We start from the raw sequence: 26,036 nt of genomic DNA, 5'->3' as shown, positions 1-26,036 counted from the left end.
TGTCAGACGACCACCGGTCGCCGATGGATTGGCATGACCAGTGGTCGGCACTTATAGCAAGTGATCATTTCTGCTAGACACAGGCAACCTGATGATCGCAGCTTCTAGTCTCGCATGGAGACTATTGCAGCAAGTAAAAAAGAAATGGTTTTAAAAATATGAAAAAAAATATATATAAAAAAAAGTTTAAATCACCCCACTTTCGCCCCCTTCAAAATAAAACAGAAAAAAAAAAAATCAAATATACACATATTTGGTATCGCCACATTCAGAATCGCCCGATCTATCGATATATAAAAAGAATTAATCCGATCGGTTAAACGGCGTAATGTGAAAATTAAAATCAATACGCCAGAATTACGTTTTTTTTTGGTTGCCGCAACACTACAATAAAATGTAATAACGGGTGATCAAAACATCGCATCTACCTCAAGGTGATCTCATTAAAAAAAACGTCAGCTCAGGGCGCAATCATTAAGCCATCACCCGGCCCCAGAACCCGAAAAATGGAGACGCTACGGGTCTCAGAAAATGGCGACTTTTTTTTTAACAAACTTTGTATTTTTTTTCACCACTTAAATAAAAAAAATAACCTATACATGTTTGGTATCTACGAACTCGTAATGACCTGGAGAATAATAATGGCAGGTCAGTTTTAGCATTCAGTGAACACGGTAAAAAAAAAAAAAAAAAACAACCCACGACTGTGTAATTGCACTTTTTTTTTTGCAATTTCACCGTACTTGGAATTTTTTCCCCGTTTTCCAGTACATGATATGGTAAAACCAAGGGTGTCGTTCTAAAGTACAACTCGTCCGGCAAAAAACACCCTCACATGGCCATATTGACCAATAAAAAAAAAAAAGTTATGACTCTGGGAGGAAGGGGAGCAAAACACGAAAGGTCAAAAACGGAAAATGGCCAGGGGTGAATGTGTTAGTGTCAGGCCTCTTTGTATGGCTACTATCGGGCGAGCAATCTAGAAAGAACTCTGAGACATGATGGCAACATCCTACTACTTTTTTCGGCCATGTTAACACAGGTTTCATGGAAACCACGTCAGGAACTTTTATTTTTTGGGAGAGTTATTAGATTCCTAGAACTTTTTGGAAAGTTATTTTTCTCCCTAAAGGTTTTCTAGGAGCCTTTTGATTGGATGGTGCGTAGTGTGGAGCGAATTCCATGAAAAGCCGCTATGAAGACGTGACGTGCACTTTTTCTTTCCCCATCCACCAGAGGTTTTGCAAAACTTGAAGCAGAAGCCTAAAAACGCTCAAAAGATTGAACATGTGACCAAAGCGTTTTTTTTACAAGAGAAGCGAAGAGTCTTTCAAGAGTTTGTAAACCATTTTTGAAGTGGATCAACTCCAAAACGCCTCCCATCTGCAGAGAGCCGTGTTGCACCGAGTCATTGTTGTTTCCTGCCTTCGATCTACCTACTTGGGTAACTCTGGTCCCGTTTACCCCCTGTCCCCTCTCGATGATACAACACACAGTGATTTAACATAATTTTATTTTATTTTATATCTTTGGAACAGAAACAGTGATTTACACTGGAAAGAAAAATCCAATCCAAATTATGACCTTTCTGAAAAACATCACGTAATTGTTGATACATCCCAAGACCTTGGCCAAGTTGAGGCTCCTCCAGACCAACCAGTCGACCACCGGGGCTCTCTGTCGAGAAGATACCATACTACTGTCTAGTCTACTCATCGCGGGCTCTTCATTCTCTTCAAGGACCCCCAAGCAGAGCAGTCATTACACATAATGCCATGTTGTGGCCTCACGTCTCCTCTCTCCCAGCAAGCTGCCACCGTTGGTCTGCTAGGAATTGATGTGGACTCTCCGTTTGTGTTTGTTGAGAGTTGAGTTGTCAACGAAACACTTCTCGCACTGGGGACAGGCGAACGGCTTCTCTCCAGTGTGTGACAGCTCGTGCCTCTGCATGGTGGCTTTACAGATAAACCCTTTCTCGCAATGTTTGCAGGAGAACGGCTTCTCCCCAGAATGCAATCGTTTGTGGACCACCAAGTTAGCATACTGGCAGTAACTTTTGCCGCACTCGTTGCACACGAATGGTTTCTTTTCCGCATGGATCCCAGCGTGCTTGACCACACTTGATTGCCTAGTGAATCCTCTCCCGCAAACTGGACACGTGTACGGCTTCTCTTTGGTGTGGACGACCTTGTGGAGCACCAGATGGGAATGGTTTGTGAATCTCCGTCCACACTCCGCGCAGGAGAATGGTCTCTCCCCGGTGTGGATCCGTAGGTGGGCGTCCACATGATTCTTGCAGGAAAACCTCTTCCCGCACGTGTGACATGGAAATGCCTTCTCCCCCAAGTGAAGTTTCAGGTGGCGGCTGAGAGACGCCTTGCTGGAGAATCTTTTCCTGCACAGCCCACATGGAGAAGTCTTTGCTCCTGACCTCGATTTTCGGCATCTTTTATCGGTGACTGTTAATTGGTAGATTATTTCGGATTTCACAGTCGGATCTTTGATGAAGTCATTATCTGATAGGAGGCGAGGGGAGAAAAGGGGGAAGGGGAGAAAAAGGGGGAAAGGAGGCAAGAAAAGGAAAAAGTCAGAACGTTTATCCTCTGCCACCATCTGAATAAATTATTTCAGACTGATGACAAACGAGTCTTTTAGGTGGAAGGGACCCCATTAATTATCCATTGTGGAGGACCCAGCGTGCCCATGCATTACACAGATGGTAAAGTTACTTCATGTAATGCATAAAGGGATGGTCCACTACTTCGATATTGATGGTCTTTCCTCAGTATGGGTCATAGATATCAGATCGGTTGGGGCTGACACTCAAAACTCCCACTGATCACCTGTTATCTCCGCCTCTGACTATGTGAGCAAGGTACGGAGCTGTGTAGTGGCCGTTCTCAGGTACTGGAGATCAACTTCTATTGAAGTGAATGGGAGTTGGACTGAAGGACCCGAAAACAACCACTAGTAAGTGCATAGAGCTGTGGTTAGACGGCACCATACACCATTTACATCCAGCCGATCGATTTTGGCACCAGATATTGGACACCAACCAATCTGATTCCATATTTAAAGTAGTGGACAATCCCTTTAATTTCCCTCGTGATTGTAGGCAAAGTAAACAGCGGCTCGCTGGTGATGCAGGTAATCGGACGACTCCCATCTATATACCACCCAGATACAGATATTTTACCTAGTGCAGTCAGCCGGGCGTTGTAGACGTCAGGCTTTTCCGAGATGTGACTTATGACAGAAGACAAACATTGAGGAGAACCTAAAGGGACAGTACAGCAATGGTTACACATAAGGTGCTTGTCCGTCTGACAGCCATCTATCATTGCCCCGGAGAAATCATCGGGAAATTATAATCCGACTGTCTGATCCTTCTCTCCCCCAACTCGGGAGACCCCCCCCCCATACACATCAGATGCCAGTCCTGCCCAAGTCTGAGGACATGGCTGCTAAACATTGTTGGCGACTTTACCTGCGTAGATTCTGTCCGCTGCCTCCTCATTGTCGCCGTCCCCAGGCTCAGACTTCACATGACACAGGGGTAGACATGTCGGCTGAACTTCTAAAAATCAGAATGATGGTACATATCAGCGGAGCTGGTCTCCCGGGTCATAGATATTCCTTCTAACTAAAGGGTAGAGAGAAAAAAAATGTAAAATACAACCAATGATTAATTCTGAGGTGATAAAAAGAGGGTCCAGTGTTCTCATTCCTGATGCTCGGCCAGAAAGACGTCTCTCGCTCTGCAGGACCCGGCCTGTGTTACAGGCCACTCATTGATATGAATGGGAATGAGCTTGCAGGACGTCATGGGGCTCAGGAAATATCTGAGGCGGCCACAAGAGTGAAGACTGCCAGGGAGATCCAGGCGAATCTTCCCCCTTTCCCGATGTTTGAGCCTTACCCTCGTATTCTCTGGTGTCCGGCTCCTCTTTAATACGGTGCTGCGCTGGGAGACTCCGGTCAATGTCCTGGTGGTTCATGGAAAGAGGATCTGCGGGAGATTAAGAGATTTTCTCAAAGTCAAAACTCATCGCCCACTGATGTGATAGAAAAGTTTCTGATAGAGTAGGGTGGGCTGGGTCCATGAGCGATTATGAGACCCCGTGTTGTCTGTGCATGTGCCCTCCTGCGACATTTACTCCATATGGGTCTGACCGATCGCCAAGCCCTACAATCTCCATCAGTCTTTAGACAATGAATTTCTACAAACCCCCATGGGACCCCCCGCAAACAAGCACATCACAAGAATATATGATCCGTTTCGGTTTTGGGACCATGCCTTTAACAAGCATTACTTGGTGACCATTTTTATACAGGTTCGTTGAGATGGAAAACCCCCTTTAAATGGAGTGTTCCTCCTCAAGCCTTCTTAGTAGTTGGGATGCAGATCAGACCAGCGGGCTCCAAGTCACTGATACGATACTGGCGTAATACTGCTGGAAACCAGTGTCCAAAAGGAGCACAAGAAGGAACAGCAAGCGGTAGAAGTTCTTGAAGTTAGCAAGGAGTTGTAAGAAACAATCCGTAGATGAATTTAGAACAGTATGGGTAAGAATGTTCAGGAGCTGGAGACTGGAACTAGGCTAATAGATAGACACAATACTCAAGCAACGAGTGAGAGGTCCATGCGGATTTAAGAAAGCCCAAACAGGAAACAAGATGGATTCCATAGATTCAGAACCCGCCATCTTGGTAAAGGGCAAGTGCAGCACACAACATCAGCCTCCAGTGGTAAGGTGTGAAACTGCAGCACAACTATCAAAGTGAACAGTAGTGGCCACTAGTAGTCAAACTGTAGAAGGCAACAGAAATCCTGACAGTCACGCCCGCCTGCGAGCTACAACTTACCTTTGGCTTCGCCCGTTCGCTTGTAGTTGTAATGTTCTCCGTGTCCTTCCAGATATTCCCATTCTTCCTTGGAGAAATAAACCGCCACATCTTGACACTTTAAGGGCACCTGAAAAACAAGCAGCAAGATGGGACCGGCTTTGAAGGGTTTTGTACAGAGCAGACAGTACAAGTTATCTGCGATCGCTGAAGGTCCGACAGCAGGGACACCCATTGACCTCAAAAAAATTGAGGTTGAGTGTGAGCACTTGTGCTCCATTTACGCTTTAGGAGAGCACCAAACACAGGGGGTCAGACCCCCGGCCATCAATGAGGTTTCCCCTATGCTAGATAGAGAGAAAAGTTTACCATCTTGGGAAATTTTCTGAAGATGGTACATTTTGAGTGTTTGGTGCTTTTAGAGAAGGATGCTCTGTTTTTGGACGACCCCTTTAAATGGCTTTTTTCAGAATCCTCTGCCCTGAATTCCCCACCTCACAGGTCAGCAGCCGGATCATCTGATTGGTCAGCTCCAGGATCTTCTTCTGATTTCGGTCCTGTAATCCCAGGAGGGTGAATGAGAGATCCGATGGCGTTGCTGAGGAGTCCGGGCCGTCGTGGTGAACTTCGGCCGTGCGGAGGCTGTAGACGCACTCGTCTCCATCGGCCTCTCTCTTCACAAGTATATAATCCTGGGAGGAAGAGACATAAAACCACTGACCGAGCCATTGTCTAGGATTCAGGGAGCGGCTTCTGTTTTCTAGGATTGCTCACTAGTCTTGCTCATCGTTTTTGGAGTCCTCACCCCAGCGATGGTTTCGGAGCTTCTCCTCCAATGGCCGCTGCTCCACTGATTTTGGAACAGCTTTTATTTTCCTTATGTGCCCCTCCGATCCAAAGTTACTACCCCCCATCCCCCGGTAATAAAGATGCAAACTTACCCTTCAACTTGGTGTAAGCCACAGAACTTGAAGCCGTCAGTGAGCTCGCTCTGCCGGGAGCGTCCATGACTCTTCTTTCTTCCGAGCTCTTCTTGGCCTCAAAGATCAGTGGAGAGGATATAAACTATCCCAGCAGAGAGAGCTCACTGATGGATTCTCAGTTACATCACTCTGCAGGCAGCTATAGACAGTGAGATACCGAGGCTGTAGAGGAAGGTTTTTGATAAGAAGCAAATGCATAAAATACATGCCCCTCAAAAGGTGGCCATCTCTTCAGGCACAGTCGGGGGCCGTGTACTCCCGGGCACGGTAATACGTGGCTCCTCACCTCTGTAGTCAGGAGGCAGATGATCTCCAGGGTGTGGTTCAATATGGCCTCTGCCTTCTCCATCGTCTCCTCATACACATGGATCCGTCTCCGAATGTTCACCGCCCTGGAAAGAGAAGAGGACGTAGCTGTAGACGAGGGTCTGTCGGGGGCAGTTACAGGAGGGGTCTCTCCTCATCCCTCACGTCACAGGAACGCTGCAGCCAATCACTGGCCACAGAGGTCATCATCACCACTGACTGGCAGAAGTGGTGGGTGATGTGAACGATAGATGTAGGAATTGAGGGGGTTAGGAAGGTGGGGGAGGGGGCAACTGGGGACTTCATACTACAAAAAAAAAAAAAAAAAAAAAAAAAATCAATCAAGTTATCCCCTATACACAATGTAATGATGATCGCTGGGACCCCCCCCCCCCCCCCCCCATGTTCCAGAGGTTGGGGTCTGCGCCCCATCCTTGGTGCTCAGCTTCCGCTATTTAGGGACTCAGCCCCGGTGCGCCACCCTCCAGCTCTCATGGGGGGGGGGGGGGTGCATGGAGGAGGTAAGAACCGGATATTCTGGAGAAAAGGATGAAAACACGAGAGGAGGAGAACGGAGCCGGATGTAAGAAATCTGCCGGAGCGTGGACAGGACGGGTCAGCCCTTCCGACCCAGTCAGGATGCAAACGTTTATCACGGTGGCTTTTGTTCTCCCTTTCTTCAGAGACATGACTTTTTATTTTTCTGTCCCCAGAGTCGTACTAGGGCTTGGATTTTTTTTTTTTGTGGGACAAGTTGAAGTTGTGAACGATAACGAACTGAAAAGTGGGAAAAAAGATCCAAATAAGGTGAAATGGTGACACTATATAAGAAGACACATCTGCAGGCCTGGCTCAGGATCTGACATGAGATCAGAAGAAACCTTTCCCGCTTTAGGTCCATGAGGATTACCAGAATGTTTATGATTTCCCAAATGCCAGAATAATGAGAGAGAGAGAGAGAGAAGGGTTAAGGCATTTTTATTACTTACTGAAAGGTTTATTCTGATTTCATGTCAGATATTGAGAAATACATAAATACATGCACATGTGTCTTCTCATAGTGTATGGAAACTATAGATATATATATATATCTATATATTATACATACATCTAAGTGCCTCTCACTAAATTAGAATATCATCAAAAAGACCTCCAGCAGCTTGGATTGTGGCCTCTCCACTCTTCCTTCAGACTCTGGGACCTTGTGGAGTGTGTCAATGACTGCCTTCTGGACATCTGTCAAGTCAGCAGTCTTCACCGTGATTGTGAAGTCTACTGAAACAGACCAAGGGACCTTTTTAAACGCTTAGGAAGCCTATGCAGGTGTTTTTTGTTAATTATTCTAATTTACTGAGATAATGACTTTTGTGTTTTCATTGGCTGTAAGCCATAATCATCAACATTAACAGAAATATAAACACTTTCAATAGATCACTCTGTTTGTAATGACTTACCGTATTTTTCGGACCATAAGACGCACTTTACTCCTCCAAAATTTTGGAGGAAAATGGGGGGTGCGTCTTATAGTCCGAATGTTGGGGGGGGGGGGGAGTGTGTGTGTATATATATATATATATATATATATATATATATATATATATATATATATATATATATATATATATATATATAGGGTGTGGGGGGGAGCAGTAGCGGTGGAGGAGCGGGGCACAGGAGGCAGCAGCTACCCTGCAGCCTACACTGTCCCCGCTGCTAAAGAAAATGAATATTCACTGCTCCCCACGCCCATTGGGCGTCGGGAGCACTGAATATTCATGCTCCTTAATAGCAGCACACAGCAGAGCGAAGCGCAACTCCTGCTGCTGCCGGAATCGCGTGTGCCCGCTGTTAAAGGGCATGAATATTCAACCTCTCTCCACGCCCATGGGAGTGGAGAGGGGTGAATATTCATGCCCTTTAATGAGCGGGCACGAGAGGTAGTCGGCAGCAGCAGGAGCCGCTGTGTACAGGCTATGAAGGAGAGTGAAGTCACTGCTCCCCGCACACACAGTCCCGGCGTGGGGAGCAGTGACTTCCGACAGCTGATCTCTACTTGTGAGCCGCGCATGGCAGTGATGTCATGCGCGGCTCACATGGACAGATCAGTGCAGGCAGACAGGACGCAGCGCTGGAGGAGAGAAGAGAGGTGAGTAGGAGTGTTTATTTTTTTTTTTTGTATGTGCATCTTGATGGGGATTAGGTGTGCCACGCATACCAGGACTGGGATTAGGGGTGCCATGCATACCAGGAAAAAGATGAGGGGTGCCATGCATACCAGGATAAAGATGAGGGGTGCCATGCATACCAGGATAAAGATGAGGGGTGCCATGCATACCAGGATGGGGATTACTGTGCCATGCATACCAGGACAGGGATTAGGGGTGCCATGCATACCAGGATAAAGATGAGGGGTGCAATGCATACCAGGATAAAGATGAGGGGTGCCATGCATACCAGGATTGGGGATTACTGTGCCATGCATACCAGGATAAGGATGAGGGGAGCCATGCATACCAGGATAAGGATGAGGACCACGTATTAAAGGAAGGAGGGGGGGGGGGCATATATACCAGGATGGGGGATATTGTCAGAATTGGAGGACATTACCCTTATACCAGTGTCAGCAGAAGACCCCCTCCCCCTTAAAAGTGCATCATGACCACATTTTTTGCTTACATTTTTTTTTTTTTTATTATTATTTTCCTCCTCTAAAACCTAGGTGGGTCTTATAGTCCGAAAAATACGGTAATACAATATAAGTTTCACTTGCACACACACACACACACACACACACACACACACACACACAATAAAAGCCACAATTCCTCCAGTTTTTTTGTTACCCAGAGTTCGTTCGTGGTGTTGGACCTTTCGTCACGATCCTCGTGGCCAGTACGGGTACCGTGATACCAAACATGTTTAGATTATTATTTTTGCGTTTAAAAAAAAAATATCAATGTGCTTCTTGTCACCGTGTTATCAGATGTGATGGAACTTTTCTGCAGGGCGAGATGTCGTTTTCATTGCTCCCACTTTGGGTTGGATACAAGATTATGACTATTATTATTATTAATTCCTGACATTACGATTTTTTTCTTCTTTACCAAATACTTTGATATCGCTTCATCTTGTAGCGTTGACGATTGGACTTTTTCCGTCCTTTCTTCCAGATCGGTGGACACCAGCTTTTATTCTTGTATAATGGGGGCGCGGGTAAGCTACTTTTATACATCTCTAATAACTTATCCCCCCGCTGCACCGGCCGCCGCTCAGAGGCTTCGCGCACATTTTCCACCAATCTGCGAGTTTCCATCTTAAACACAAGGTAACGAAGGGCGATTTGGAGCGTTTCTCCTCGTACAGACGTCACATTGTGACTCTCAAGTAAAAAAAAAAATAAATAAATAAGTGCACCCCATTCATATATGCAAATTTGAAAGGGAGACCTTGCACGTAGCAACCAATCAGCAGCCTGATTCCGGTTGCTACGGGCAACAAGCCCATTTCTCAGCTCTCCCCATAGATCGGGCACATCAGTCCGCGCCGACCTCCTGCCGCCCCTGTATATAACGCCAGCGCGCCCTCCCGTCTCCGCTCACATGTAAACACTTTCCAGCCCAAGCACAAAGCTCCTACCTTCTCCGACCATGTGAGTGGGCGGGCTTGCCGACTCTCACACTCCTATTGGCTCTTTATTTAACGCCTCCGAAAAGCTTTCTGGGACTAGTAGTTGTTCCCTGATATTCCAACGGGCAATCGCGTTCTCTCCTAAACTACAACTCCCGACATTCACTGCGGGGCTTCCGCGCCTTTAATTTCCGTCCATTCATATAAACACGGGATATGTAGTTCTATGCTGAGCGATGATCATTAGTATGTATCGAGCGATGAACTACAATTCCCGGCGTTCTAAGCGGCTTCTCATCGTTGATTGGCTATTTTCTTTCGCCCTGTGCGCGTCGGGCCGTGTAGTTCTACGTCACTTATTGAAGGCTTGGTTACAACAGTGACTGGACTACAAATCCCAAGATTCCACAGTGGTATTAGAGCTTTGATTGGCTGCCTGTTGGGATATATAGTTCTGCGGCAGCGATCGATTCCCAGCCGTGGTCCTGACAGCTGTGCTCCCCATTGTCTGGTCTTCTGCTTGCTGTTAAGTGACTGGAAACAGTTTTTACAACACCAGTGGCTGAAAACCTGTCCTTGAATACGGGGTATTAGAGAGGCTGTCCACTCCTTATAAAGGATTAATAGGCCCAGGGTAGTAAAAAACAAAATCAAAACTACCGGACCAGCGTAGACCCTCTATTAAAGAGGGAACGTTATGTGACCACTGCAGCCGATGATTGTCTGCAGTGGTCATGTGATTGGCAGGAGCAGCGCCAGTCTATAAGTAATGTATACCTATTGATTTATGTAGCACCTTGTGGCTGTTAATGATGGGTAGTTAAATAGTGGACAACCCCTTTAAGCTTAAAGGTAAAGTGCACCTTTGGAGGACATTTTTTTGCTTACATTGATGCATTTGGGGCTAAAAAACATCTTTTGCAATTGGGTTTCGTTGAACCTTTTGCGCCGTTTGGCTTTTCCAGGCTCTTTGTTTCCTGCACATTCAACTTTGGTCATAAATCAGCGGCGAGAAGCTCAGAAAAAGACAGATATAATGGTCATAATCTTCCCATTGGAATGAGCTCGCTGATGAATTCTCAGTTAACTCATCCTGCAGCCAGCAATAGACACTCAGTGCAGCACAGAGGCCGGAGGTGCAATATTATTAATGAAACTCAATTGCAAAATGATTTTTTAGGCCAAAATCCATCCCCTTCAGTTAAAAAAAAAAAAAACTGTGCCCAAAGGTGAATTTTTATAATAGGGTATCCCTTTAAATAAAAATTAAAGAGGTATTCCCCTAAATAAAGCGATGAGTATGTTCCTCACCTTACAAGTGGCGGTCTGACCTCTGCCTCCATCCTTCCTTACGAAGCAGTGTAGCCTAAATGTCCACCAGGGGGCGGCGTCTGGCTCCTGCATCAATGTGCGGTGCTGACTGTGAGCAGCCGGGGTTTTCCTATGGCTGTGACCACATCTAACTCTATGTGTCTGAATGGGATTATAGTATGTGAACCCCCACATTCTCGGTTTAAGGTAGAGCTCTACTTTATCATTGGGGGACGGCTTATAATGGTCTCCAATATAGGGGTCCTGTCGTACCTCCAATTTCCTATGGGGGAGGGGGCATATGAACATTACAGTGTATTCTCTCATGTTCTGAACACTCAAGTATGAAGGAAAAGGAGAGGCTCTCTAGTGCCACCTATTGGGAGGAGCACTAAAATCCAACATTGGCCCTTTAACCCCTTCACCACCTTGCGATTTTTCCATTTTTGCGCTTTCCTTTTACCCCCCCCCCCTTCTTCCTAGAGCCAGTACTTATTTATTTTTCCATCCACATAGCTGTATGAAGGTTTGCTTTTTTTTTTGCGGGATGAGTTGGACGGGGGGAAAAAAAATCCAAGTGCGTTGAAATTGCAAAAAAAAAGTGCAATTCCACAATAGTTCTTTGTATTTTTTTTTTTATGTTACCACGTTCACTATATGGTAAAACTGACCTGCCATTATGATTCTCCAGCTCGGTACGATTACGCAGATACCAAACATGAATAGGTTTATTTTATTTTTTTTATTTTAAGCGGTGAAAAAATAAATTCTGAAATTTGTAAGAAAAAAAAAAAGTGCAATAATTTTATTTTTTTCATATATTTTTTTTTTACTTCATATAATAGTCCCCTTAAGAGACTTTAATCTGTCATGACAGCCCATCGGCCCCCCGCGATCACACGAGCAGGATTTGTGAAGTGCCTTCCGGCTATACATCAAAGGTTTTGAAGGGGTTAAAAAAAACTACTAAAAATGTGAAAAACTGAAACTATGGGCCCCGATTCATTATTGCATTTGCACCTTTTGTCTAGTTTTTGATATTTTTCGCCTTTTTAATTTTTTTTTAAGTCTATTTTATATTTGCTTTCCTGAATTTTGGACGTTCATCGATGCGGGCGAGGTTTTTGTTTTCCCCAAATGTTTTTGTCTGAACTATCAATTATGACCTTTTTAAGTCGCTCATTTTTTCCCTCAGTCTCCCCTCCGCCTACCCTGGAATTTTTTTGCACAAATTTTTTTTTAAAAAAAAAATTTTTATTTCGCGCAAAATTCATGAATCACGTGGCGATGATGGAAGAATTTAGCGGAAAAAAAACCCCCATCAACGGACAGCACAATATTATGGCATTGTATGGTGTCCAGCCGCTGGGACCTCCAGCGATCGCCTGATCAGGGGCGTAATTGTCCCACAGCGCCTCCACAGCCGAAATGAAGAATTACACAGTTTACATTGAAATGTGTGGACTATCAGTGTATTGCCAGACATACCGGGTCCTCCAGAACAAGAGATGTTACTTATGGCTCCTCCACAGATTCCCCCCTAATAAAAGACTCCCTTATTTTCTAGTCCAGAATGAGGGTACATAACAACTGGTTTCCTGTACACGAGAACAAAAAATGAATCCTCTCTCGTTCATGATAGAATTATAATAAAACCGTAACATGATCAGTTATCGTCCCATTATTACGTCCGGGACATTTATATGCCATCTTGAAAGGTTTCTGGCAAAGCAGAGATCATCACGATGTGCGGGCTGCGCTCATGGAAAGGACGAGATCTGGACAGTAGAAGCAAGGCTTTCTATTCACACCAACGCTTTTCGGTGACTTTCTCAAGATAAAAAACCCAAATATTTGTTATTTCCCCTTGAGAAAGGCACCGAAACGCATTGGTTAAATAGAAAACCTTGCTTATACTCTCCGGATCTCTTCCAATTCTGTGAGTGTAGCCCGCACATCGGGATATCTCCACTTTGCCAAACTGCAATCTGAACAACACTCTTCTCCAGCCATGGGGCTTCAGCTAGGGCACATCAGGCTTCTACAGGTGTTGTTTCCTTATACAACCCCTACAGGTGTTGTTTCCTTATACAACCCCTACAGGTGAGTGCTACGATCATCCTCATCCCCATCTTGTTCCTTACAGTACTGCCCCATATCTGGGCATTTGTGCCATCCAGATCTTCCCATCTTCAAAACTTTCAGATCCTTAAACGTCATCAAAGTAATGGACTGATGTTTTCCCGGACAGAAAAGTTTGTACGACCTGGTTATGGAAGAGTCTGGAATCAAGAACATTCCTGCCCTGCGGAGGACTGACGCTGGACTTTACAATGAACCCTTTTGTGTACCATCAGTGAAAACCACAGTATGAAGCTTTTCCCACACTCGCACTGGTAAGGCTTATCTCCAGATTCCTCAAAGAGGACATCACTGTTACCGTCGAGATCATTGACAAGAAGCTCCTGCGTCTTATGCGTTCTCTGGTGTCTATACAGGTGGGACGAGCAGGTGTAACTTTTACCGCACTCACATTTGTAAGGTTTCTCCAGATTACTGTCTCTAGCCCGAGAACTTGAGCTTGCAGAGATATCTTGGTGAGTCCTTTGATGTCGGTAGAGATGAGAACTGGACGTGTAGCTTTTCCCACACGTGCATACGTATGGCTTCATCCTCCCCTGAGTCTCCAGCTCTGTGTCCTCCACAGAGTCACCTCCACGTTCTTCTATCTGGACCTTCTGTAGGGTATGGGTCTTCTGGTGCCGATTCAGATGTGACATCCTGCTGAACGGCTTCCCACAATCACATATGTAAGGACTGACACTTTGCTTAGGTCCTTCTAAGTGAGATCTCTGATGTCTGTAGAGATGAGAGCTGCACGTGTAACGTTTCCCACAAGCGCAGAGATATGGTTTCAATCGACCTTCTTTATGCTCAGACTCAAGGTTGGCCAACGAACCAGCTTGGCATGTCATCTGATGTTGGTGGAGATGAGAAATGGTGGTGTAGCTCTTCCCACAGACGCATGGAAAAGATTTTTCACTTGTAACCTTCACTTCATCACGTTCTCCAACAGCACGACCACTATTCATCTCCTGATTCCCTACGTGAGTCTTCTGGTGTCTGTGGAGATGAGAGCTGCTGGAGTAGCTTTTACCACACGCACAGGTGTAGGACCTTGGTTGCTGGTTTTGCTTTTTTTTGGTAACTTTGGTCTCTTCGGGGTTTTCTTCCTGGTCACTTTTCTCTTCTTTTATAGTTTTCTGAAGTCCAGTCTTCACTGTTGTATGGATCTGTTCAGTAAACAAACCCGCCCGAGTTTCTTCAGGATTATCGTCAACTTTATGGAATGCTGTTGACGGATCTTCTATGGTTTCACTGACAATACAACCGGGGCTTTCCTTACTAACACAGTCTGCATCACTCCAAGTGAGTTCTTTTTTAGTTTCGCTAGACTCTCCCATTACTTCTGCTTCCATGGTCAGTCTTACAAAGGTTGTCCTCGTCAGGACACTTCCCACCACAAATGGTGGAGAATGCGGGCAACAACGAATCAATGGATTTCGACTTCTTCAATTCAGTTGATGTTTTTAGGGAAGTTTCTATGGAAGCTCTTTTCCTTGCTTTTTCCATGGGCTTCTTAATTATACAACCTTGCTCTTCTCCAACTTTGCAGAACGTCAACTGGACTGGATGATTAGGATCTGCTGGACAGAAGCACAAAAATACAAATTATCACCCTAACAGCATCTTTTATGGGTATACGTGAGTTTATAACTCTTTATCTTTAACCCCTTCATGACCTTTGATGTATATTTATATATGTATAAGGTCGTATCCCTATCTTTGATGTGGGCTCCGACACTGAACATACATCTTTCTCCGCACTCGATGGCTGATTTAATCATCAAGGGCCTGTTAACGTGTTAAATCCAGGTGTCCAGCCGGAAACGCCTCACAAGTCTCGCCCGTTAGCACCCGTCACGTGATCACGGGGCGCCTATGGATTGTCATGACAGCTGGGGTTCTGCAGAAGACCCCTGTGCCTGTTATCACGATACTCCTGTGAATGGCGGCTCGTGGCTGGCGTTCACAGGAAATGATGATTTCTGCTATACATAGCAGTGCTGAAGCCCTGCTATGTGTAGCACAAGTGATCGGACGATCGCAGCTTCAGGTCCCCTGAGGAGACTATTGAAGACAGTGCAAAGTGTGAAAAAAAAGTTTTTAAAAATATGAAAAAAAACCATAAAACTTCAAAATTGCCCCCCTCACTGAAAAAAAATAAATAAAAAATACATTTGGTATCGCCTTGTTCAGAATCGCCCGAGCTATCAAAAAATAAAGTAAATTATTCCAATCGGTAAACGGCATAACGAGAAAAATATCAAAATGTCAGAATTCTAGAATGCTTTTGGCCACCGCAACACTGCAATAACAGGCGATCAAAACATTGTATCTACCCCAAAATGGTAGCAATAAAAACGTCAGCTCGGCGCAAAAAATAATCCCTCACCCGACCCCAGATCTTGAGAAACGGAATAGCTACGGGTCTCAGAAAATGGCGACAAAAGTGAAATATTTGTTTCTCACAAATTTTGGATTTTTTTTTTCACCAATTAAATAAAAAAGAACCTATACAAAAACAAAACAAAAAACAATTGTGGAATTGCACTTTTTTTTGCAATTTCACCGCACTTGGAATTTTATTCTCATTTTCCCGTACACGATATGGTAAAATCAATGGCGTCAATCAAAGGTACAACTCGTCCCGGAAAAACAAGTCCTTACACAGCCATATTGAAGGAAAAATAAAAAAGTTATGGCTCTGGGAAGAAAAAAATGAAAACCTAAAATCAAAAGGTAGTGAAGGGGTTAACAGCATTCTTGTTATGGTGGTTTTGTCCATATGCCATGTCCTGCGGTATAAATAATACCCCTAATATGTGTCAGTATAATTACTGCAATATATATTCGTTTTGTACTTTTTACGATTTAGCAAGTGAAAAAGTTCTATAAAAAAATATAGTGTATATTTGTGTTTCTGTATTTTGAGATCAAAAACGTTTTTATATTTTTCTATTAAGCACAGATATGAGAAATTAGAGGTTTTAGCATTATTTGGGGTAAATATAACTCATTTTTTATTTTATATATTGTTTTATGAAGACTTAGGGACTTGCACTAAAGGACATGAGCACACGACGTCTTAGTGTCGTTCCTGGAGCATCTTCTTAGTGTCGTTCCGGGAGCATCTCCTTAGTGTCGTTCCTGGAGCATCTCCTTAGTGTCGTTCCTGGAGCATCTCCTTAGTGTCGTTCCTGGAGCATCTCCTTGGTGTCGTTCCTGGAACATCTCCTTAGTGTCGTTCCTGGAACATCTCCTTAGTGTCGTTCCTGGAGAATCTCCTTAGTGTCGTTCCTGGAGCATCTCCTTAGTGTCGTTCCTGGAGCATCTCCTTAGTGTCGTTCCTGGAACATCTCCTTAGTGTCGTTCCTGGAACATCTCCTTAGTGTCGTTCCTGGAGCATCTCCTTAGTGTCGTTCCTGGAGCATCTTCCTAGTGTCGTTCCTGGGGCATCTCCTTAGTGTCGTTCCTGGAGCATCTCCTTAGTGTCGTTCCTGGAACATCTCCTTAGTCTCGTTCCTGGAGCATCTTCTTAGTGTCGTTCCTGGAGCATCTCCTTAGTGTCGTTCCTGGAGCATCTTCCTAGTGTCGTTCCTGGAGCATCTCCTTAGTGTCGTTCCTGGAGCATCTCCTTAGTGTCGTTCCTGGAGCATCTTCCTAGTGTCGTTCCTGGAGCATCTCCTTAGTGTCGTTCCTGGAGCATCTCCTTAGTGTCGTTCCTGGAGCATCTCCTTAGTGTCGTTCCTGGAGCATCTTCCTAGTGTCGTTCCTGGGGCATCTCCTTAGTGTCGTTCCTGGAGCATCTCCTTAGTCTCATCCCTGGAGCATCTCCTTAGTCTCGTCCCTGGAGCATCTCCTTAGTCTCGTCCCTGGAGCATCTCCTTAGTCTCGTCCCTGGAGCATCTCCTTAGTCTTGTCCCTGGAGCATCTCCTTAGTGTCGTTCCTGGAGCATCTCCTTAGTGTCGTTCCTGGAGCATCTCCTTAGTGTCGTTCCTGGAGCATCTTCCTAGTGTCGTTCCTGGAGCATCTCCTTAGTGTCATTCCTGGAGCATCTTCCTAGTGTCGTTCCTGGGGCATCTCCTTAGTGTCGTTCCTGGAACATCTCCTTAGTGTCGTTCCTGGAGCATCTTCTTAGTGTCGTTCCTGGGGCATCTCCTTAGTGTCGTTCCTGGAGCATCTTCCTAGTGTCGTTCCTGGGGCATCTCCTTAGTCTCGTTCCTGGAGCATCTCCTTAGTGTCGTTCCTGGAGCATCTTCCTAGTGTCGTTCCTGGGGCATCTCCTTAGTGTCGCTCCAGGAACATCTCCTTAGTCTCGTTCCTGGAGCATCTTCTTAGTGTCGTTCCTGGAGCATCTCCTTAGTGTCGTTCCTGGAGCATCTTCCTAGTGTCGTTCCTGGAGCATCTCCTTAGTGTCGTTCCTGGAGCATCTCCTTAGTGTCGTTCCTGGAGCATCTCCTTAGTGTCGTTCCTGGAGCATCTTCCTAGTGTCGTTCCTGGAGCATCTCCTTAGTGTCGTTCCTGGGGCATCTCCTTAGTGTCGTTCCTGGAGCATCTCCTTAGTCTCGTCCCTGGAGCATCTCCTTAGTCTCGTCCCTGGAGCATCTCCTTAGTCTCGTCCCTGGAGCATCTCCTTAGTGTCGTTCCTGGAGCATCTCCTTAGTGTCGTTCCTGGAGCATCTCCTTAGTGTCGTTCCTGGAGCATCTTCCTAGTGTCGTTCCTGGAGCATCTCCTTAGTGTCATTCCTGGAGCATCTTCCTAGTGTCGTTCCTATGGGGCATCTTCTTAGGGTCGGTCCTGGGGCATCTTCTTAGTGTCGTTCCTATGCGGCATCTTCTTAGTGTCGTTCCTATGCGGCATCTTCTGTGCCCACGATGCAGAAATGAAGCAGAAAATTTCTGCAGCATTTCTGCATCTCCCTGGCAGAAAAAACGCATGCAGATTGTGCATGCGTTTTTCCTGCAGAATACATGCGTACCCACATGCGTTAACCCACAGGCGATAGCATCACTTGGAAAGTGCTTGACAACTAGGTCACACTATATAAATCCATGCAAAAGGCATGGATTTATATAGTGTGACTGTAAAAATAAAAAAATAAAGCTATACTTACCCCCCATCCCCTGCCGCGTGTGCTGTCGCGCTCGTCCTGGCTTCTTCCGGGTTGCCGGCATCTCGTGAGACAGCCTGCGGTCACATGACCGCGACGTCATCTCAGGTCCTGGAAGGAGAAGCGCTGCAGGGGCCGCCGGACAGGTGAATATAAACTTTATTTATTATTTTATTCTTTTTTTTACAGGTACAATGGTACCCAGGTCTGGATGAGAGTCTTCTCTCCTCCAGAACTGGGTACCATCCGCACATAGAGACGCATATTATCCGCTTGTACAAATGTACAGACACGGATTCTATGCATCTCAATGCAAGTCAATGGCGGCAATTCCGCTGCGCTTCCGCAAAATTAATGAACATGCTGCGGATTTATGAGCGCTGCAGAAACGCTGCGGAAAAATCCGCAGCATGGGCATTGACATTGCGGAATCCCCTTGGGGACCATGGGGTGCGGATTACCAAGCGTTTTTGATGCGTTTCCGCTTCGGAAATTCCGCAGGGGAAACGCATGAAAAACGCATTGTGTGCACGCAGCCAGTGTCGTTCCTATGGGGCATTTTCTTAAGGTCGTTCCTGGGGCATCTTCTTAGTGTCGTTCCTATGGAGCATCTTCTTAGTGTCGTTCCTATGGGGCATCTTCTTAGGGTAGTTCCTGGGGCATCTTCTTAGTGTCGTTCCTTTGGGGCATCTTCTTAGGGTCGTTCCTGGGGCATCTTCTTAGTGTCGTTCCTATGGGGCATCTTCTTAGGGTAGTTCCTGGGGCATCTTCTTAGTGTCGTTCCTTTGGGGCATCTTCTTAGGGTAGTTCCTGGGGCATCTTCTTAGTGTCGTTCCTTTGGGGCATCTTCTTAGTGTCGTTCCTATGGGGCATCTTCTTAGGGTAGTTCCTGGGGCATCTTCTTAGTGTCGTTCCTTTGGGGCATCTTCTTAGTGTCGTTCCTATGGGGCATCTTCTTAGGGTAGTTCCTGGGGCATCTTCTTAGTGTCGTTCCTTTGGGGCATCTTCTTAGGGTCGTTCCTGGGGCATCTTCTTAGCGTCGTTCCTATGGGGCGGATTTCTCAGTGTATGCCGTTCTCTGATGTATATAACCACCATTATACATATTATGGTGGTCTTCAGCCCGGGCCGCCATTATTAATAAAAATAAACTATCCTATGCCCCCGGTGTGTACTACCTGCATACAGTGGGCGGCTATCGGAGCATGCTGGGAGTTGTAGTCCTGCAGATACAGGTCCCCCTTCCTTGATCTGCTTTGCACATTGCATTGATTACCTGGTAATCCTTATTGTAATGCGATGGGAGAAGTAGAAACCTGGACATCACCAGCACAGGCACTACAAGTCCCAGCATGGCCACCCTGAGCTGTGTAGAATAATCGGGGGTCCCGCCTCTCACAAGCCCCCCAGCACTCACCTGCGTCCCCCCAGCAGCTTCTCCCGGCCGGGGATGTGCGCACTGCGCCGCTCAGTCTCGGTCCTGGATTTCAGCCTTGCTGCCCTGTGATTGGCTGCTTCTGATCCAGTGACTTCTCTGAGGTCGGGGTGACGCGCAGAAGCAGAGTTATAAGCAGCGCTGTGATTGGCTCACAAGACTGAAGGGATGCGCGCGATGTAGGGCAGGCGATGCATGCTGGGAGTTGTAGTTCTCGCTGACAGATGTGATCGCTCTGTATATGGCATCTGCTGCGCTATAAACTGTCTGAAAGGCGCCTGCTGTGCAGCAGAGGGAGGAGGCGGGATTCTGATAAGCCTGTGCTCTCTCTGTAGGCGACAGATCGTGAAGAACTACAACGCCCAGGATTACTCAGTTACCTGATAAACTACAATATACTTGTCTCCTAACTGACCTCAATCAGATAATGACTGTGAAAAATTAAAAAAGTGCCTGTCCGGGGTCTGCAGGCCAGCCAGGGTGCTAGGGTATATCCGACCAGGAACGAGGCAACGTCAGGAGACACGGCCGCCATGCCGATCACTGATGCTATGGGGCATCAAAACCACTGAGGTCACCGCCAATCAGCTGTTGTCAGGCGTCACAGAGCCTCCACCATCTTTCACTGTAGGCGTCACCGAGCCGCTGCCATCTTTCACTGTAGGCGTCACCGAGCCTCCGCCATCTTTCACTGTAGGAGTCACCGAGCCTCCGCCATCTTTCACTGTAGGTGTCACCGAGCCCCGCCATCTTTCACTGTAGGCGTCACCGAGCCCCGCCATCTTTCACTGTAGGAGTCACCGAGCCTCCGCCATCTTTCACTGTGGGCATCACCGAGCCGCCGCCATCTTTCACTGTAGGCGTCACCGAGCCCCTGCCATCTTTCACTGTAGGCATCACAGAGCTTCCGCCATCTTTCACTGTAGGAGTCACCGAGACCCTGCCATCTTTCACTGTAGGAGTCACCGAGACCCTGCCATCTTTCACTGTAGGCGTCACCGAGCCCCTGCCATCTTTCACTGTAGGCGTCACCGAGCCCCTGCCATCTTTCACTGTAGGCGTCACAGAGCCTCCGCCATCTTTCACTGTAGGCGTCACTGAGTCCCTGCCATCTTTCACTGTAGGCGTCACAGAGCCTCCACCATCTTTCACTGTAGGAGTCACCGAGCCCCTGCCATCTTTCACTGTAGGAGTCACCGAGCCCCTGCCATCTTTCACTGTAGGAGTCACCGAGCCCCTGCCATCTTTCACTGTAGGTGTCACCGAGCCCCACCATCTTTCACTGTAGGCATGACCGAGACCCCGCCATCTTTCACTGTAGGTATCATTGAGCCCCGCCATCTTTCACTTTAGGCATCACCGAGCTCTGCCATCTTTCACTTTAGGCGTCACCGAGCTCCGCCATCTTTCACTGTAGGCGTCACCGATCCCCCGCCATCTTTCACCGTAGGCATCACCGAGCCCCTGCCACATTTCAATGTAAGAGTCACCGAGCCCCTGCCACATTTCAATGTAAGAGTCACCGAGCCCCTGCCACAGTTCACTGCAAGCATCACTAAGCTCCTGCCATCTTTCACTGTAGGCGTCACCAAGCACCCCACCATGCTTCACTGTAGGTATCGCTGAGCCCCCATCATCGTTCACTGTAGGCATCGAGCTCCACCATCATTTACTGTAGGCATCACCGAGCCCCTGCCATGCTTTTCTTTTGAGCATATGCTTCAACTTTCCTTCTCCCAACACACAGCTGATCCATAGTCCCAAAAGGTTGTAGTTTTGTTTCACGACTCCACAGAAGAGAATCCCAAAACATCTGTGATTATTTCCATGGTTTTCAGCATACCAAAAGCAACTTTGTGTTTTGGGGTCAGTAGAGGTGATGTCCTAAAGTCCGGACATGGAGACCTTCTGACCTACCTACTCTGGGTATAAAGTAACCCAGCGCATCGGGAGGAGCCTGGAGTCTGCGGAAACAAAGGCCATAAAACCCAAGAACAATGGTGGAGTTGCTTTTCTTTTCCGCCAACATTATAGAAGAATATAAGGAGAAAAAAAAACGAAAGCACAAAAATGAAAAATTGGCCAATAATAAAGAGGTTGTAAACTAGAACAACCCTTAAATTCTCTGCAGCTCTAATTTACTCTTTAATTCTAAAGATCTCTGCTTACTTATTTGACACTGTGGATCACCAGCTCCTCCTCACTATGCTCTGCACTATTGGCCTCAAGGACACTGTTCTCTCCTGGTTCTCCTCCTACCTCTCTGACCGCTCCTTCACTGTATCTTTTGCCGGCTCCTCTTCCCCTCCTCATCCCCTTACTATCGGGGTTCCGCAGGGCTCAGTCCTAGGCCCCCTCCTCTTCTCTCTATACACTGCCCCTATTGGACAAACAATCAGCAGATTTGGGTTCCAGTATCATCTCTATGCTGACGACACCCAATTATACACTTCTTCCCGTGACATCACCCCTACCCTAATACAAAATACCAAGGATTGTTTGTCTGCTGTGTCTAGCATCATGTCCTCCCTCTATCTTAAACTGAATCTCTCCAAAACTGAACTTCTTGTGTTTCCCCCCTCTACTAACCTAACTCTACCTAACATCGAAATTACCTTGGAGGGTTCAACCATAACTCCCAAGCAGCACGCCCGCTGCCTCGGGGTCATATTCGACACTAACCTTTCCTTTACTCCCTTTATCCGATCACTCACTCGCTCTTGTCACCTGCATCTTAAAAACATCTCCAGAATCCGATCTTTTCTCACTGCTAAAACTCTTACTGTCGATCTTATTCACTCTCGTCTGGACTACGGCAACTCTCTCCTGATCGGTCTCCCTCTTACCAAAATTTCCCCTCTCCAATCTGTCCTGAATGCGGCAGCCAGGGTGGTATTTCTGTCCAGCCGCTTCACCGATGCCTCCACCTTGTGCCAGTCATTACACTGGTTATCCATTCGCTACAGGGTCCAATATAAACTCATCACTCTCACCCACAAAGCTCTCCACAGTTCTGCACCACCTTATATCTCCTCTCTCATCTCAGTCTATCGTCCTACACGTGCCCTCCGTTCCACAAATGACCTAAGACTAACATCCCCCATAATCCGAACCTCGCACCTCCGTCTCCAAGACTTCTCTCGTGCTGCGCCAGTTCTCTGGAATGCTCTACCCCAGACGATCCGATTGATGCCTTGCCCCGATGTCTTCAAGCGCGCTTTAAAAACCCATCTCTTTAAACAAGCCTACCACCTCAACTACCCAGTAAACTAACTTTCCCCTGTTCCCTCCTAAATACTATTCAGATTCTGCCCCCCACTGTTCATCTGTCTCTACACCCTCCATGCACACGATAACTGCACTCGGTAATTGAGTATTGCACTTGAACATACAGGCTGATGACCGGATCATACAGCTTTATATGATAATCCCGATTTAGGGTATGTGCACACGATGCAGAAATGCTCAGGATTTTTTCCTGAGCGTTTCTGCATCTCCCTGGCAGGAAAAAACACATGCGGATTGTACATGCGGATTGTACATGCATTTTCCTGCCAGGGACATGCGGATGTGAAGCGTTCTTCACTTTCATTTCCGCATGCGGGTTGACAAGCGCTTTCCAAGCGATTTTAGCATCACTTGGAAAGTGCTTGACAACTTGGTCACACTATATAAATCCATGCAACCGGCATGCATTTATATAGTGTGTGAATGTCAAAAAATAAAAAAATAAATATATACTACCCTCCGATGGCCCTCCGGTGTCATGCTTCCCTCCGTCCCGGCTGCCGGCAGTGTAAGACTGAAGGACCTGCCGACGTCAGCGTCACGTGACCCGTCACATGACTCTGACGTCAGCGTAGGTCCTTCATTCAACCGCGAAGTGCCCGGGAAGCCAGGAGGACGCAGCGCGGGACGCCAGAAGGTGAGTATATATATATTTTTTATTTTATTCTTTTTTTTTAATGGTACCTGGGTCTGGATGAGAGTCCATCCGCACATTAGAACGCATGGAATGCGCATCTACATATACAGTGATGCGGATTCCATGCGTTCTAATGCAAGTCAATGGCGGCGAAAAAGCAGCATTTCTGCAAAATTAATGGACATGCTGCGGATCTTTGATCGCGTTTACGCTGCGGAAAAATCCGCATCATGGGCACAGCGCATGCGGATTTCCATTGGGGAACATTGCTGCCCTTCTACCATGCGTTTTTAATGCGTTTCCGCAGCTGCAGAAACGCCGCGGAAACGCATTAAAAACGCATCGTGTGCACACAGCCTTATTATAATTGCCTGACCTGAAATAACAAGCACTTTCCACCTATTGTGTCCCCCCATTTCCTTGTAGATTGTAAGCTTGCGAGCAGGGACCTCTCTCCTAATGTAACTGTTTACATGTCCCCACTTAATTGTAAAGTGCTGCGGAATATGTTGGCGCTATATAAATAAAAATTATTATTATTATATTATTACTGTCAGTGTATGGCAACAAGACAATGACTTGTCCTGATCGGCCAGACAGTTCACTACAAAGTATCGGTTCGATGGATCTGATTCTTGGTTATGGATGTTAATTAAAACTCACTGAAAGCAAGTGGAGATCTCCCAGAATGCAATGCAAGCGGAGATCTGCAAGAATGCACTGCATGCGGAGATCTGAAAGAATGCACTGCAAGCGGAGATCTGAAAGAATGCACTGCAAGCGGAGATCTGCAAGAATGCACTGCAAGCGGAGATCTGCAAGAATGCACTGCAAGCGGAGATCTGTCAGAATGCACTGCAAGCGGAGATCTGCAAGAATGCACTGCAAGCGGAGATCTGCAAGAATGCACTGCAAGCGGAGATGGCAGAATGCACTGCAAGCGGAGATCTGCAAGAATGCACAGCAAGCGGAGATCTGCAAGAATGCACTGCAAGCGGAGATCTGCAAGAATGCACTGCAAGCGGAGATCTGTCAGAATGCACTGCAAGCGGAGATCTGTCAGAATGCACTGCAAGCGGAGATCTGCAAGAATGCACTGCAAGCGGAGATCTGCAAGAATGCACTGCAAGCGGAGATCTGCAAGAATGCACTGCAAGCGGAGATCTGTCAGAATGCATTGCAAGCAGAGATGGCAGAATGCACTGCAAGCGGAGATCTGCAAGAATGCACAGCAAGCGGAGATCTGTAAGAAAGCACTGCAAGCGGAGATCTGTAAGAATGCACTGCAAGCGGAGATCTGTCAGAATGCACTGCAAGCGGAGATCTGTCAGAATGCACTGCAAGCGGAGATCTGTAAGAATGCACTGCATGCGGAGATCTGCAAGAATGCACTGCAAGCGGAGATCTGAAAGAATGCACTGCAAGCGGAGATCTGTAAGAATGCACTGCAAGCGGAGATCTGAAAGAATGCACTGCAAGCGGAGATCTGCAAGAATGCACTGCAAGCGGAGTTGCAGTAGTAGGCCCCACTATCAGTATTCGATCAGTATTTTTTCTCAGGAGTGGGAGCCAAAACCAGGTGAGGAACAATCAGAGAAAAGGTATAATAGAAACCAGTCACCAATTCTGCATTTATCAATCATTCCTGGTTTTGGCACCCACTCCTGAGAAAAAATACTGACCAAATACTGACCGAATACTGATAGTGGGGCCATGGCCTTGAAAAGCAAGCTTTATTGACATACTTGGAGAGCATGGTGGCTCAGTGCTTAGCACTGTACAGTGGGCAGCATGGTGGCTCAGTGGTTAGCACTGCTGCCTTGCAGCGCTGGTGTTGTGGGTTCAAATCCAACCAAGGACAACATCTGCAAGGAGTTTGTACGTTCTCCCACTGTTTGCGTGGGTTTCCTCCAGGTTTTCTCCCACACTCCATAGACAAACTGATAGGGAATGTAGATTGTGAGCCCCAATGGGGACAGTGATGATGATGTATGTAAAGTGCTGTGGAATTAATGGCGCTATATAAGTGAGCAAAATAAATTTAAAAAATACTTGACTCAAAAAGCACGAGGACTCCCAGGCCCAAAGTCCCCCATGGCCTGGTGCTGTGCTCCAGAGTGGTGGGCTGACTCATGTGAATGATGCTCTGTTCCTCTATCCGCCATGACGCCGAGCCCTGGTGGCAGCCAGAGACACTGGGAAAGGAGGGTGATGTGACCTGAAGGGCGCAGCATCCAACACTGATCACTGGGGGTCCAGCTGCTATTGTACCCCTACCCGGTCATCAGGAAAGCCATAGGCACCTGCAAATTTCCCCTTAAATAAATGGGAGAGAGACTCTTCACAGTGGCTCTGATCAGCTTCACTT

General features: G+C 46.6%; 2 protein-coding genes across 8 annotated transcripts; both read right to left on the bottom strand.

Moving 5' to 3' along the window:
* Positions 1–1,535: 1,535 nt before the first annotated feature.
* On the bottom strand, positions 1,536–9,931 carry LOC141155129 (uncharacterized). Of its 6 annotated transcripts, none has more exons than XM_073641799.1 (8): positions 9,239–9,727; positions 6,115–6,220; positions 5,340–5,537; positions 4,867–4,975; positions 3,920–4,009; positions 3,488–3,577; positions 3,197–3,277; positions 1,547–2,516 (listed from the first exon to the last, which is right to left on the bottom strand). In XM_073641799.1, exons 1-8 carry the CDS (start codon positions 9,445–9,447, stop codon positions 1,828–1,830), a joined length of 1,572 nt encoding a protein of 523 aa, XP_073497900.1. In that variant the 5' UTR covers positions 9,448–9,727; the 3' UTR covers positions 1,547–1,827. The 6 variants fall into 6 exon arrangements, with proteins under 6 accessions (XP_073497904.1, XP_073497901.1, XP_073497900.1 ...); XM_073641801.1 differs by lacking the exon at positions 9,239–9,727 and adding an exon at positions 7,285–7,580 and having other exon boundaries at positions 1,549–2,516; XM_073641802.1 differs by lacking the exon at positions 9,239–9,727 and adding an exon at positions 8,978–9,228 and having other exon boundaries at positions 1,550–2,516.
* A 2,024-nt stretch (positions 9,932–11,955) lies between these two features.
* LOC141155132 (uncharacterized) lies at positions 11,956–19,855 on the bottom strand. Of its 2 annotated transcripts, none has more exons than XM_073641807.1 (2): positions 19,726–19,855; positions 11,956–14,776 (listed from the first exon to the last, which is right to left on the bottom strand). In XM_073641807.1, the coding sequence occupies exon 2, from the start codon at positions 14,549–14,551 to the stop codon at positions 13,361–13,363; it is 1,191 nt and encodes a 396-aa protein (XP_073497908.1). In that variant the 5' UTR covers positions 14,552–14,776; positions 19,726–19,855; the 3' UTR covers positions 11,956–13,360. The 2 variants fall into 2 exon arrangements, with proteins under 2 accessions (XP_073497908.1, XP_073497909.1); XM_073641808.1 differs by having other exon boundaries at positions 11,956–14,779; positions 19,726–19,845.
* Positions 19,856–26,036: the final 6,181 nt, after the last annotated feature.

Source organism: Phyllobates terribilis, unplaced genomic scaffold, assembly GCF_046119375.1.
Source record: "Phyllobates terribilis strain yellow unplaced genomic scaffold, ASM4611937v1 Scaffold_7__3_contigs__length_470593459, whole genome shotgun sequence".
Taxonomy (NCBI): Eukaryota; Metazoa; Chordata; class Amphibia; order Anura; family Dendrobatidae; genus Phyllobates; species Phyllobates terribilis.
The sequence above is the reverse complement of the archived record's forward strand: the minus strand, read 5'-3'. Positions and strand labels throughout refer to the sequence as shown.